A 13690-nucleotide genomic window follows, 5' to 3' on the forward strand; every position below is an offset into this window, starting at 1 on the left:
TTCTGACCAGGGCAAGCACATTGTTCAAATGTCCATAACACACATATTAACTTGGTTTTCAGGTTGGGGGAAAGTTTGATTAATGAAGGCAAACTTTAAACAGCATTTCATTCTTGCAGTGTGGGGTGCCGTGCTCCGCAGTTATCGTTAGGGTCCCCTTGTAAGCCCCACAGAACAGGTGTTCTCATGCCATTGGACAAGGTGGGCCTGAGAGACCTGAGAGAGCCTGGGCCCCTCTGCCAGATCTGCTGAGCTGACAGCAGGGTTAGAGCTCCTGTCACACCCAGCTGTGTCCTAGCCTGGCACCAGCTGGACCAGATCTACCTGCCTCTGGGGAGAAAGGGTACACATCACGGCCTTGCCCCGGCCTCCTTGGGCAGGAGGTTCCCCAGGGAAGCTCACAGTCACACAGATCACCCCCCCCCAAATAATCCTCAGGGCCTGAGGACAGTTAGATCCCTTGTTAGAAAGCCTGCTCCTCTGGCCTTCACATGTAGCCAAGTATTCTATGTTGGGATCAAGCCTAAGGAAGCTCTTCTTCTCCTCATGGGGGAAGGCATGAGTGTTTCCCAGCATCTCACAGTAAATAAGTTTTACTCGTTCACGGGGGCCTATACAAGAGAAGGAAGCAAGATGCTACAGATGATGGGCTCATGTGGGGTGGGGTGATGTGGTTCTGTAAGGAGCCAGAAGAGCAGAGTCCCCTCCCAGAGCTGAGTCCCTTTCCTTCTCCACTTGTGTACCTTGGTCTGGCCCAACCTGAAGCTTGTCTTCTCCTGAGCTCATACCTAGTTGGTTAACCTCCTCTTCACCAATCTCCCTTTTAAAAGGTGCAGAACCCAAAGCTCAAGGCAGCACCAAAGCTCTGAGTGGGGCTGACCCAACACAGAAGCTGGACCACCTCCTCCCTTCCCCTGGATGCTCTCTATTGATTGACAGAGTCCATGTGCAACTGTGACCAGCAGGAGGTCTCTGAGCTTCTAAGTAGGCCCTATGTGCTTGACTGATACATCCATCATCCAGGGTCCCCAGCTCTCCGCCTGCCTCCCTCAGTGGTGCCCCTGCTGCCTCCAGACAAGGCTGTTTTCCAGCTTGCCTGCTCCCTCCTGCTGAGTTGGGCTTACCAAGAGCCCATTGTGCTGGCTGCTGGGCTTGTTTGTGCCAGTTGCACTTGTCAAAATAATTATGTCATGTAATTAAATATTACTTAAAATGATGAAATGTGAAGCAAAGGGAGAGCAAGTTGTTTTCTGTAAGAAATAAGTTGTCTGCTTGGAAATCCTGCATATAGAACCTTTTGCTTAGAAGCAAATCTATTCAACTACGAGTCAGGGACACACCTGCTGGCATATGGGGGAAAGAAACCAGTGTGTCAAAATCAGCACTTGCTTGGGGGGAATCTAAGGGCTTCCTCTTTTATGGAGAGACAGGGGTCCAGGATAAAAGGCTCCTATGCAAAGACTGGCATAGGAATGTGTACAGTTTCAGTCAGTCAGGGGCAAAGGTGTAAGTGGTCTTTAAGGATGCCCTTCTGAGCATGCTTCTCACCAGCCTTGGGCCAGTGCTGAGTCTGAAAGTGATATTTACAAAGACTTTTGCACTCCCAGGCTAGGTGGACTCACCTGTTTAATCTCCACAAGGGCTCTGATAGTGTGAGGGAGGAGGCTGAGGTACAAAGCCATTCAGGGCTCACAGCTAGTGAGCCTGAGCCTTGGGACCAGTTCTCACCCACTCCTGGGCTGCCCACTGCCTGCTGACCTCATGTGATTTCCCTACAGTTCTCCCATGCCTGTGATGGGCCTGGTTTGTCTGTGCTGTGCTTCATGCGCCGTGACATTCTGGAGTACTTCAGCATCTATGGAACAGCCCTGAGCATGTGGGTCTCGCTGATGGGTAAGTGACCATCTTGGCCAATGGGTGGGAGCAAGTCCTGAACCCCAGCCAGCACCCAGCCCCTCTCTGAGATCCTCCCTCCTTGCTGTTTTGCAGAGCTTAATCTGCTTAAAGAGACATGCACATTTCTCTGATGCCTGCACTCTCATTTCCGCCATCCTTAAGTGACTCCAGTAGTTAGCACTTGTGACATTTAAAAAGCAGAAGCACACAAAGGAGAGACCAAAGGCATCCTGGACTTAGCCTCCCAGCTTGTGCTCCAGGCTCACAAGATCATTTGTCCTCATGGGTCAGCTCAGCTCTGCGTATTAGGAAGGCAGACCATTCAAAATCCTCACCTTGGACCTGGGGTATATACAGCTCACTTGCCTGGTAATCAATAGGCCTTTCATTCCATTACCAGCAACTGCAAATTTTTGAAAGAAAAAGAAGGAAGAGATGGAGAGAAGTAGAAAGCAGGAAGGATGAAGGAAAGAAAAAAGGGAGACAGGGAGAGAGGGAGGAAGAGAGACAGGGAGGGAAGGAGGAAGAGAGACAGGGAGGGAAGGAGGGAGAGAGCGAGGCAGGGAGGGAAGGAGGGAGAGAGCGAGGAGAAGGGAAAGAAAGGGAAGGGAAGGAAAGAGAAAGGGGAGAAACCAAGCAAGCTCACCCTTGTCTCCCGGGGATGCAGTCCCAGGGTCCCTCCCGAGACTCAGCCCTGCGCACCAATCACGAGTCTTAACACTTTTGTCTCAGGATTGCTAGGAAATGCTGGTCACTCAATCTACCAGTTTATTTCAGCCACCCTGCTCCAGGGAAGCAGCATCCCCCCACTCCCTCCAAATAACCAAAATTCAGACCGTATGGAAACCAGACTGGCCCTACAGATTGAGAGGGACATCCCAATAGGTTCCCAAGGATGGAGGCACAGGCATGTGAGGGAAGCTGCTCACCATAGCTGTGCCTCTCCCCAGCACTGGCCGACTTTGATGAACCCCAGAGATCGACCTTCACAATGCTTGGTGTCCTTACCATCGCTGTGCGGACTTTTCATGACCGCTGGGGTTATGGGGTATACTCCGGTCCCATAGGCACGGCCACCCTCATCATTGCTGTAAAGTGGGTGAGTACTTCCAGTAGCTCCGTTGTCGGAGCCCACGGAACCTGCATTTCTCCCCTGATCCTGGTTTCTCCTATGTAGGGTCCTATACCCCATAACCTTATGTGCAGGTGAATTAGTAAGAATTGGGCCAAAAACCCTAAAATTCCTAAAAATGGTGGCTCATGCCCAGGTCCCATGCCCTGCTGGTTCATTGGTCCTGGATAAAGCCAAAACTCCTTTTCTCTTGACCTCTGCTCTGCATTCAAATACCCATAAAGAATGCTTCTAAGCACAGGCACAGGTGTGATTTTTAATGTACCCAGAGCTGAGGAGACCTTTTGTCATCATGACTGTCACTGTCAGTCTTTTTATCAACATAAGATCACTATCATTATCGTTCTGAGAGACGACACTGCTTACAGGTATAATACCAGTTTGGAGAGCGGCTAGGTTATTCTGGATAGTCTTCCCGAAGGAAGCAAGCCTTGGAAATGGTTCTCATGAGGAAGGAAGGTGTGAGGTGGGGGTGAAGCAGTGGGACTGTCCCTGGAGGAGGGCCTGGTGCTTGGCATCTACTCTGCTGTATAGGCTCCTAACCCCTCTATGGTCTCAAGGCCCTCTCACCTCCAAGGCCTAAAAGCCACCTAAGTTAGCCAACGTGAACAAATTTCCCAATAGCAGGAAAGACCCGATGTTTTCTGAGCTCCACCCAGAGCAGTTAGGCCCCAAACACAGACCTTCCAGGCCAGCAGGCTTCAGACCAAGCAGACAGCACCCAGGCCTCAAGTTCCCACCTGTCTGCTACCTCATGCAGGAAGCACCATTTGGGATCTTGGAGGTTCCTGGAAGTAGAGCTACAGCAGTGCAGATTGGGGCAGGCAGCGGTGGTGGTGGTGGTGTGTGTGTGTGTGTGTGTGTGCCTTTGTGTGTGTGTGTCTCTCTGTGTCTCTGTGTGTGTGTGTGTGTGTGTGTCTGTGTCTGTGTGTATGTGTCTGTGTGTGTGTCTGTGTGTGTGTCTGTGTGTGTGTCTGTGTGTGTGTCTGTGTGTGTGTCTGTGTGTGTGTCTGTGTCAGAGGGGGGTGGCAGGGCCAGGGGTGGGAGAGCTCTGATCCATCTTCAGCAAAGTGGGGACAGGTATAGTCAGGGAGGAAGCTTCCAAGCCACATCCTACTCCTGTGGGTTCCGAGGAACCCAGGCTTATTCTGATTTTAAGTTAAGGATGAACCTGAAATGCACAGAGCTCAGCAGCCTAACCTGCAGCCCCAGTAGGTAATGGCAGCTGTGCTTGACTTTCGAGGGGAGAAGCTTCCATCCCACTCCCGTTTGAGGAGCCGAAGCTGGCCCTCTCTGACCCAAGGCAGAGGTGTTGGGGTTCTGCATGGCTAGTTAACAAGCTGGAATGCATAAACAAGAAGGCTTGCTCTGATAACTGCCTCTCTGTCTTGCCTATCATGGCCCCCTTGCTGCTCTTCACTGGTTCTGGATCTGACTGGATTGTTTGTTTGTTTGTTTGTTTGTTTGTTTTTAAAGATAGACTCTCACTTTTTATCTCTGGATGGCTTCAAACTCATAGAGATCTGCCTGCCTCTGCCTCTTGAATGCTGGTGTCCAAGCCCAGCACACCAATCCTGATGGGATTTTAATTAGCCAGGATAGCATACATGTGCCAGTGCCCCCCTCCACTTAGTGCCAGCCTTCCCAGGTCTCTGGTGAGAATGGGAGTGAGGGAGTGCAGCCACCCATGCCTGGGGCACAGACCCCATCTCCTAGATCTTAGATAGGCAGGTGGTTTGGACTTACTTCTTAGAACGGGGTACAATTCTTCCCCATGTCTCACCCTTTCAGGAAAGGAACATGAATACAATATTTGGGGAGAAGAGGCTGAGTGAAATGGGAAATAGGGGTTCCCGGGGCAAGCCAAGGCCCATGGGTGATCTTCAATATTCTTCTCCTCTCTGGGGTCCCAGTGTTAGAATTGTGCGATTGACGGCCATACGGCCCTGACACCACTCACTGGGACCTCCACTCCTGTTACTAACGGCAAGTTTTAGAACACTTGGAAACAGCACCATATCATCACTCAGAGTGACAAAGCTTGCCCTGATTTGCACGAGACCATGGACAGCATTTGTACATATAATGTATTTAGTGAGGTGTGCAATTAGGGTGGCTGTCCTGTGCCCTCTGTGCACACCACTCAGTCAGGGCCGCTATCCTGTGCCCACTGTGCACATCACTCAGTCAGGGCCGCTGTCCTGTGCCCACTGTGCACACCTGACAGTGGTATTTATAATGATCTTCCCCACTGAAACCTGAACAATCCTGAGTCTAAAATAACTTTGGGCCCCAAGGATCTGCATTCCAGTGAGGCACCATGGGACTCCCACCTATTCCATGTAACACTCCATCTTACCAAGCTTGAACACACAGGGCCTATGAAACCAAAGTTAACAGAAGAAGACGCCTTAGCTGGGAAAACTGATCATGTCTGCCACTGAAGTGCCAAAGACCACCACACGCGGCCAGTGGAGGACCCAGGGGAAATTGGCCCAGAGATTCCAAGTCCCATCAGTCAGGCATACAGAGGAATGGGGGTGGGGCTCTTCTACAGTTCATGGAGGGGTCCCTTCCTGTGCTGCACCCCAAGAACTTTGATGTCCCCACCTTGTGCCTGCAGCTAAAGAAGATGAAAGAGAAGAAGGGCCTGTATCCCGACAAGAGCATCTACACCCAGCAGATAGGTCCTGGCCTGTGCTTTGGGGCCCTGGCCCTGATGCTTCGATTCTTCTTTGAGGTACCTGGCCTATGGGGAAGGGGAGCAAGAGCCTCTGGAAATAGTTAACTTAACAGCCACATGTGGAGGCTCCAAGTTGTAAATTCTGTCCTCTTGAGGATGGTACTCACCATTCCCAGTGTACTAGCCTCACTGCCTGGGTGGACAAGTCAGGCCCTGACTTTAGGAAGCCTGCACCCAAGATGCACGCATGTCCTGGAAGGAAACAGGAGCTGGTGCCCAGCACCCAGGGGGCATGGAACAGAGGAAGGCAGCAAGCCTTTCTGCCACATTCTCAGGGTGGTCTGGCTGGCAGAGGCACCAAATAGCTAGGACTTGGTTTAGGGAAGAGATGGAGGCCCGGACTGACTCATTCTCCTCCGCAGGAATGGGATTACACCTACGTCCACAGCTTCTACCACTGTGCCCTGGCCATGTCCTTTGTCCTGCTGCTGCCCAAGGTCAACAAGAAGGCTGGGAACGCAGGGGCCCCCGCCAAGCTGACCTTCTCCACCCTCTGCTGCACTTGTGTCTGACTATACCCCCGCAACACACACACACACACACCAGGCCCCTGCCTTCCTGCCTGACAGTCCTGCTGTCTCTCCCAGGGTACTTCCTATACTTTCTTATGTGGCCTGTACATGAGAAATGGTCTTCTCTACACCCCAAGAGACCAGCAGGCCTGCTGCATTCTGCTGACTGCTGCTTAGGGACCCACTGATTCTGTGTTTACCAGTTGCTTCACCCTGTTCAGGAAAAAAAAAAGAACTTTATCCCCCAAGGCCTCGTAACCATAGGTGTGCCTGGCAGAGAACCCAGTAAATACCCAGCAGCATACACAACAGCAGCATGCAGGGTTATCTATTTCCCAGGTCCTGCCTGTCAGTATTGTCTGTTTCCCCTAGGAAACTGGGATTGCCCTTTCTAACCCCTGCCCAGGCTCTGAAAGTGAGCCCAGCTCCAGTGGACCGAACCTTGCATGCCCCTGCCTGAGTCCCATCCCTTCTGCAGGTTTTCGATCAAGCCATTCACAGTAAACTCTTGATCAGCCACTAGTCATTAGCTTCACCTAACATACATTCTAGTTCCTGGAACAAGTCTGTCTGCTGAGTGTGACAGTTCTGGTCTTGGAGGAGTGCCTGTGTTCGGAGGAAGTCTGCTGGCCTGGGTACCTGGGCTGAAAGCAGAGTATACTGCTGGTCTTTGGTTTACACTACACTGTCTTGAAACTTACATTGAGGCCCTGAAGGAAAGGTGGGTGCAGGCAACACCCCGGGCCAGGCATTGCTGGGACTGTGCTATGCTGTGGGTAGTTCTGTCTGTGACAGCCTGAGGGTCAGGGCATGGCAGGACATGGCAGCCTCAACAGCAGATTTCAGACATCACCTCACAAGTCTAAATCTCCCTCAACACCCCCAGCATCCCTTTCCTAGTGACCCAAGGCCCAGCTGTCAGCAGGAAGTTACCTATACCTGTCTGGGACTTATTTATGTTTCCAGATGGTGCGACTTCAAGGAAGCAGCTACCCACATGCAGTCCCCACCCAGTAGGCAGCTGGCAATCTTTCCTGAGTCACCTCCTGTACCTCTTCAAGAAGGCAGTTCTGCCACTTGGCTTGAGTGCTCCTCTCTTCCAAGCTGAAACCCCCAGGCAAGCCTTCTGGATCCCTACCTCTGTATAGACCACCCACAACTCTCTGTATCTTGTGCATCTCTACCTGCCCTTTCCCCATCACTCCAGACCCTGGTGGTAGACAGAGGTTACCCATAAGCCTCATCCCATCTCTGGCCTCAGAGGTTTTGAATGATATGGGATATGGTAGCCTCAGAATGTTCGAACATGGCTCTTAAGGGCTAGGCCTCACTTCACAGGTAAGGAAGCCAAGACCACATAGTCTGGGCTCTGGAGCTCCTCAAGAAAGGAGCAGAGGGCTGGAGAGATGGCTCAGTGGTTGAGACTACTTGCTGCCATTACAGAGGATCCAGATTCAGTTCCCAGCACTCACATGGCAGCTCACAACCGTCTGTAACTCCGGTTCTAGAGGGTCTGATCAAATCTGTCTTCTGGTCTCCAAGGGACCAGGCACATATGTGGTACACATGCATACTTGGAAGCAAATGCCCAGACACAAAAATTAAAGATAAAGGAATCTAAAAATTAACTAAAATAAAGTAAAAACAAACAAAACAAACCTCAGAAGGGGGAGCAAAGGGACAGAGTGGGGACACAGCTCTGAGGTATGGAGGCCTCTTTCACCTTACTGCTCTGCACTTATCTGGCCTCCAGTCAAGTACAGGCACATATCACAGGCAGATGAAAAACGCATACCCACACAGCCCAAACTTCCTCTAGGTCATCATTTGCTTCCAGAGGACAGACTGTTCAGTCAGATCTGGGTATCCCAAGTGAGAGGAGACAAGCACGTGTCTGCAGGGTGTCTCCAGTCCATCCCTTCTCTTTCCTACCCCCAACCCCAGCAAGCAACGCTGCCTCCAGCTCTGCAGCCACTCTTGGGAAACTGGAGGCAGCAAGATGTCCTTGAGCTGAGAGGGGCCACGGGTGGCCCAGCCTAAGGGCCACACTCACCACTCTCCCTGGTGGTGCCGCTGGTTTCAGAGAGCCTTCTGAGCACCTGGCCAAGTCTGTAGGTCACATAGATTAGGAGGCACACTGCCGCTCCCAGTCACAGCCACCACAGCCTGCGCCTGGCTCTTGGGCTCCAGATGTAGCCTTACCCTCCCAAGCATTGCAGCTTCCGTGGCTGCTGTTTCGGGGCCCTGGACCTGAGTCCAGTTTGCAGATAAGGACATAAGGACACCGAAGTCTAGGAATGCTAGTAACACAAGACACTGGATGAAGACCTAGCAATGGATTCCCCAGTCTCTCCAGCTGTGGCCTTCTCCAAGGTCTACATTGATTTCTTGGAATACCAGCCAGGGTCAGGAAGGGAAGACTGGAAGAAATGAGCCACTGTGTTCCCCAGGGGCCACTGAGACTTTAAAGCTATCAAGATGCCAGTAACTCTGAACCCTGCCCATCTCAGGGTCTCTGTGTCCGTGGAATTTGGGAGTCATGGCACATGAAGCCAAAGAGGGCTTCCAAGGTCACCCAGCCACTTAGGACTCTGGACAGAACTTCCTCTCCTATCTTGCATGATGGGGAGATCCAAAAACATGCACCCCTGCAACCCTATCTGTAGAGTGCTTAGAAAAGCTACTCTGGGTGCTCCTAGGAGTTGAAGAGCCATACTGCCTGAGGGAACCTGCCGTATGAATATAGGGGCCCCTCTTGGCACAGCTGAACATGTGCACAGTGGTTGTCAGTAAGCCAAGTCAGAACTGTGAGTAGCAACTTCAAGTTGAAATCCGAGCAGGACTGCAGATGCCAGGGTGTGTCTGAACTCCGGGTACATGGTAGAGAATTAGAATTCTCTCTCTCTCTCTCTCTCTCTCTCTCTCTCTCTCTCTCTCTCTCTCTCTCTCTCTCTCTCAGACAAGAAGCAGAAGCAGAGAGTCTGGGACTCCCAGACCTGTCTGGGGCTTCCCTTACAGGATATGGTTGGAAGGATGGGGTCCTCCTCCCAGTCTGACACTTCTAAATCTGGAGAGATGAATGAGCACAGAACTGTCATAGCTGTCCTGGGCCTGGGCATGACCACACCCACCTCAGCGGCCAGGGAAAATGCACGTGGCCTTGGTCCCACCATGAAGTGTGCACACATACCCTCCTGGTACACCCCCTTGGTACCCGCTCAGAAAAAGAGTGTGCCCTACCTTGGGCAGCAAGGCAAGTGGAAAGGGATAGTATAAACATTTACAGCGAGGCAGACACAACAGTCCATTGTAGCAGCAGCCTGGCTTCCCCCAGCAGGGGAGAAGCAGTTGGGGCGCAGAAGAGAACCTGGGCGCCCGCCAGGACCTGCACGCAGAGGTGTTTTTGTCTGAGGCAGTCCGCGTGCTGCCGCCTGCCTCTGTCAGTCGGCTACTGAAATTTCCTGTCTCTGTTATTCTCTTCTTCAAGAAGAGATCTGAAACCCAAAACTTTTATTGCTCCTTTAAAAGGGCTTTACAGCTCCCCACCCACTTCACAGAAGAGCTGGGACTGCAGTTAGGGGCAGTGCTGGGCACTGGGTCTCTGTGGGCAGGCCAACCACAAGGTCTTGGCTGAGGAGGCTCAGAAGGAAAGAGGAGAGGGGGAAGCTGAGGTGCTAGAATGGCCCTGGGCAGCTGGAAGAGGCTGGATGCTCTATGTGTCTGTCCTGCTGGCTGGTGAGCTGATCAGGCACATGCATGGGGACCCAGGACCACATACCCCACCACCTTACCTGACCTCTGCCTCTCTTCCCTACCTCTGCAAACCATCTTTAAAAACAGGAACAGCAGCCTCAGCCTGCTGTCCCTTGGAGAGAGTTATGTCAGAAACAGGCTGATTTGGAAAAGTGTTAGGAAATTCAAAAGAATCAAAAAGGAGAGGACTGGGCAGATGGGCATGGGATGTAGAGCGATCCAGGCAGGTTGGGATTGAGCCCTGTCTACAACCTCAGGCAAACGTCGTGGGTCCTCTGAACATCAGCTACCCCAGTTTTCCCATTTTAACAGAATTTGACACATTTAGATCTTCTCAAGATTAACTGAGACAGATAGTGACTGGGAAATAGTTCAGTAGGCTGACGTGCAACTGTTTGCCCATTTTTAGGATCGTTTTATTATTTTATTTGTGTGTGCGTGTATGGGGTGGGGGTGGGGGGAAAGGAGAATGTGGACACACACATGCCACAGCACTTGTGTAGAGATCAGAGGACAACTTTTGGGGGTTCCAGGGATTTGGGGGATTGAAACATTGAGGCTCACAGAGCAAGAGCCTTTACTCACTGGTCCATTTTGCAGTCCCAACACAGTATTTTTTAAATGTATTTATTTATTCACTTTACATCCCAATTGCTACCCCCTCTTAGTCCCCCCATCCTTCACACAGTCCATCTCCCCTCTCCTATTCTCTGAGAGGGTAGCGGCACCCCTGGGTATCTCCCCTCCCTGGCACATCAAATCCTTGCAGAGTTAGGTGCACCCCTTCCCCAACTTCTGCCTTGCTGAGGCAGGGCCTCTTTGCTGTTTGCTGCTCCATATACCAGGCTCTCTGGTCTGTGAGCTTTCAGGGTTTCTCCAATCTCTACCTCATGGAGTCTCACTGTAGAAATGCCAGGTTGCAGACAGGCACCACCATGTCCAGCTTTAGAGTAAAGGGTGTTGGGGGGGGGGTCTGAATTCAGGTACAGCAAGTGTTTCGCCTACCAGGCTATCTCCATAGCCCTTTAAGAACTTTTCAGTGATAGCTTTTCAATAGTGCCACCACCTGTTTTTATGATCAATGGTCCCTTAGGCTCAGGCATTTGAATACTTGGTCTCCGTCTTGAGGCAGGACCTAGAGCATTTAGTGTAAGCCTGTTTTCAGTTCTTCCCTCTGCTTTGTGTTTGCTGTTAAGGATGTGATCGCTCGACTCCCTTCTCTGGCCACCATGCCTGGCGCTTGCTGCCATGCCTGCAGCTTATCACGTTGGATTCTCATGCTCTGGGACCATAAGCCAAAAGAAACTCTCTTTCTTAGTTTGCCTTTGGCCATGCTGGGTCTTTAAAAAAAAATCACAATAACAGAATAACTAAATCAATCATCAAAGACAAAACAGGTGTTTTTTGGTTTTGTTGTTTGGTTTTGTTTTGTTTGTTTGTTTGTTTGTTTGTTTGTTTGTTTGTTTTAAATAAGTGGCATAGTCTTCCTACTGGGAGATACCAATTGTCCCATTTCCCAAGGAATCAGCACGCTCTAAATTAAGAATTTTAGGCTGAGGAAGGCTGCCTGGAAGAGGAGGGCAGGTACTGAAGCCAGAAAGGCAAAAGAGCAGGTGATGAGCTTTGCTCGTGGACTGTTCTGGAGATAGTGAATAGATTCGGTTCCAGGATCTGAAGATTCAGGTGGAGGAAGATTCTGCCCTGAGTGAAGATATGGGCAAAAGTAGCCAGAAAGAGGTGTTGCCACCCCCTAAAAAGCCTGCTCAAGCAGAAAGGAGGCAGATATGAGAACGGCTTCCTGGCCACCCTCTGATCTGGATGCCCTGCAGAGCCCAGTGGACCCTTTGTTGCTGGTGACACACTAGGAGATGCATCCACACAGTGTCTCTTAAACCTTGGCCCCAGCCTTCCAGGGCTGACCTCTACTGGGAGTACTGAGGCCAGTTGTTCCCAAAGTTTGTGGGGACAACCTGCTTTACAAAACATCCTGGCCACTGTCTCCTTAGTGTCTTGCTTCCCTGAACCCTTTATGGAACAGGAGGAAGAGGAAAGAGATAGATCACCACAGAGCAGGTTATACCACTCATCAGGGTAGCAGGCCACACCAGGCCAGGGGACACTTGATACCTGGGATGCCTGGAAGCCTGGCTGCTGTGAGGACATCACCTTTGTAACATGGCCCCATGCCCTGGAGTGACACACCAGGCATAGATGATCAGGTGCTGGGAAGTTGGATTCTTACCTCTGCCTTACCAAGGGTAGGCTTCTGCCCAGGAGATGAGCAAATGAGCCTCTGGCCACGGAGGCCTTGCCGTTGGCCCATCCTGGTCTGTGTGTTTTCTGGCAGCAAAATAGAACTAGCTCTGAAGTACCCAGTCCACAGTCTCCAGCGCCTCCAGCAGTAGTACTTTGGGCCACACAAGGAGGCAGTGGAGGTAAAGGGGCCACCAACCCCCCAGCACACCCAGAGAAGTCATCCTAACTGCCAGGGACACATGGAACATCATCTTGCTGGCACTGAACTGTCCAGCTGTGTTTTGTTGTGAATTTCACCTCTCCAACCAGAATGTACTGTGGGACACAGAAAGGAAAGGGAGGTCTGCTCTATCCATAAAGAGCCCCTTTGGTAGAAGTTGCTACCATACATTGAGTACCCAATGTTCAGAGTCAAGTAGGCAGCCTGGCAAAGGCAGGAAGTTGCAAGGGAAAGAGAAATGAACATGGCACATGGTTGGCCTGGCTGGGCCTCCCTTTCTTTTCCCTTTCCTTCCTTTTAGTTCCCTTCCCTTGCAGAAGTTGAACCTCCCTTACTTTCATTGGGTTTTGTTTTCCTAAAAGCTTGGCAAGTTGGAGATTGATGGCCCTGGGTCACAGCTGGAGTCAGGCTATCAGGTAGCTGTGGCTACATCTGGAAGATGTTCTGGCACACACACACACACACACACACACACACACACACACACCAACCCTCAGCAGCAGTCGGCCACAGAATAGCAGTTATTAAGCGCTGCCTCCAGCTGCATACTACCAAGAAACAATGGCCTCAGACCAAGCTGCTGGAGCCATTGAGATGGGAAGAGAAAGAGCAGGTTACAAAGCATCACTCTGTCTCCAAGCAGCCAACTGACTCCAGAAATCACAGGACAGTAGGAGACACCCATGCTACAGGATAACTCAGAGGCCCTACAGGACTGGCTCATCACTCCTACAGACATATTGTGCCCTAGGAACCACACCTTCCCCATCATCATGGTCGCTCCACAGTGGACTGCATACCTGAGAGGGTTATCTGTAGCCTCATTGGTCACCTCAGTCATCTCAGTATCTCATTTTGATGTACCTGAGACCTTAACCTGGCAGAGCCACAACTGCCCTAGTTGGAGGGCATTTCTGGTCCTGTCCCTTGGCCCTGGCAGCACAAGTTGAAGACATTGTTGTGACATCTAAGCTACTGTGCATTGGGTGGGGAGCACTGGGAGAAGCTGGCTGTCAGGCCCATGCCGTTGCCTGGGCAGTAGCTCCTCCCCTGGATAGGAACTCCAGTGGCCCCCTCTGGCCTGGTGCACACTGGCAGCACCCTGAAAAGCCACAAGTGCACACACTAGAGTGTAAGTAATGAAACAGAAATGACCACAGCCACATGCAACTGTGGGC

The 13690-nt window shown here is 51.3% G+C and overlaps 1 protein-coding gene across 1 annotated transcript; it reads left to right on the top strand.

Annotated features, from left to right (window-relative positions):
• The first annotated feature begins 1313 nt into the window (after positions 1 to 1313).
• On the top strand, positions 1314 to 8513 carry Mymk (myomaker, myoblast fusion factor). The gene is made up of 5 exons (XM_085830960.1): positions 1314 to 1367; positions 1779 to 1893; positions 2847 to 2995; positions 5652 to 5768; positions 6134 to 8513. The coding sequence occupies exons 2-5, from the start codon at positions 1824 to 1826 to the stop codon at positions 6281 to 6283; spliced, it is 486 nt and encodes a 161-aa protein (XP_085687086.1). The 5' UTR covers positions 1314 to 1367; positions 1779 to 1823; the 3' UTR covers positions 6284 to 8513.
• The last annotated feature ends 5177 nt before the right edge of the window (positions 8514 to 13690 follow it).

The sequence above is a fragment of the Mus caroli genome, unplaced genomic scaffold (assembly GCF_978045245.1).
Source record: "Mus caroli unplaced genomic scaffold, Mus_caroli_1 scaffold_2, whole genome shotgun sequence".
Lineage (NCBI taxonomy): Eukaryota > Metazoa > Chordata > Mammalia > Rodentia > Muridae > Mus > Mus caroli.

Excerpts from the sequence above, each read along its gene's own strand:
- Mymk (XM_085830960.1), top strand. The coding sequence starts at position 1,824 with ATGCGCCGTGACATTCTGGAGTACTTCAGCATCTATGGAACAGCCCTG. Across the intron at positions 1,894-2,846 it reads CATGTGGGTCTCGCTGATGG|CACTGGCCGACTTTGATGAA; the intron begins GTAAGTGACCAT and ends GCCTCTCCCCAG. Across the intron at positions 2,996-5,651 it reads TCATCATTGCTGTAAAGTGG|CTAAAGAAGATGAAAGAGAA; the intron begins GTGAGTACTTCC and ends TTGTGCCTGCAG.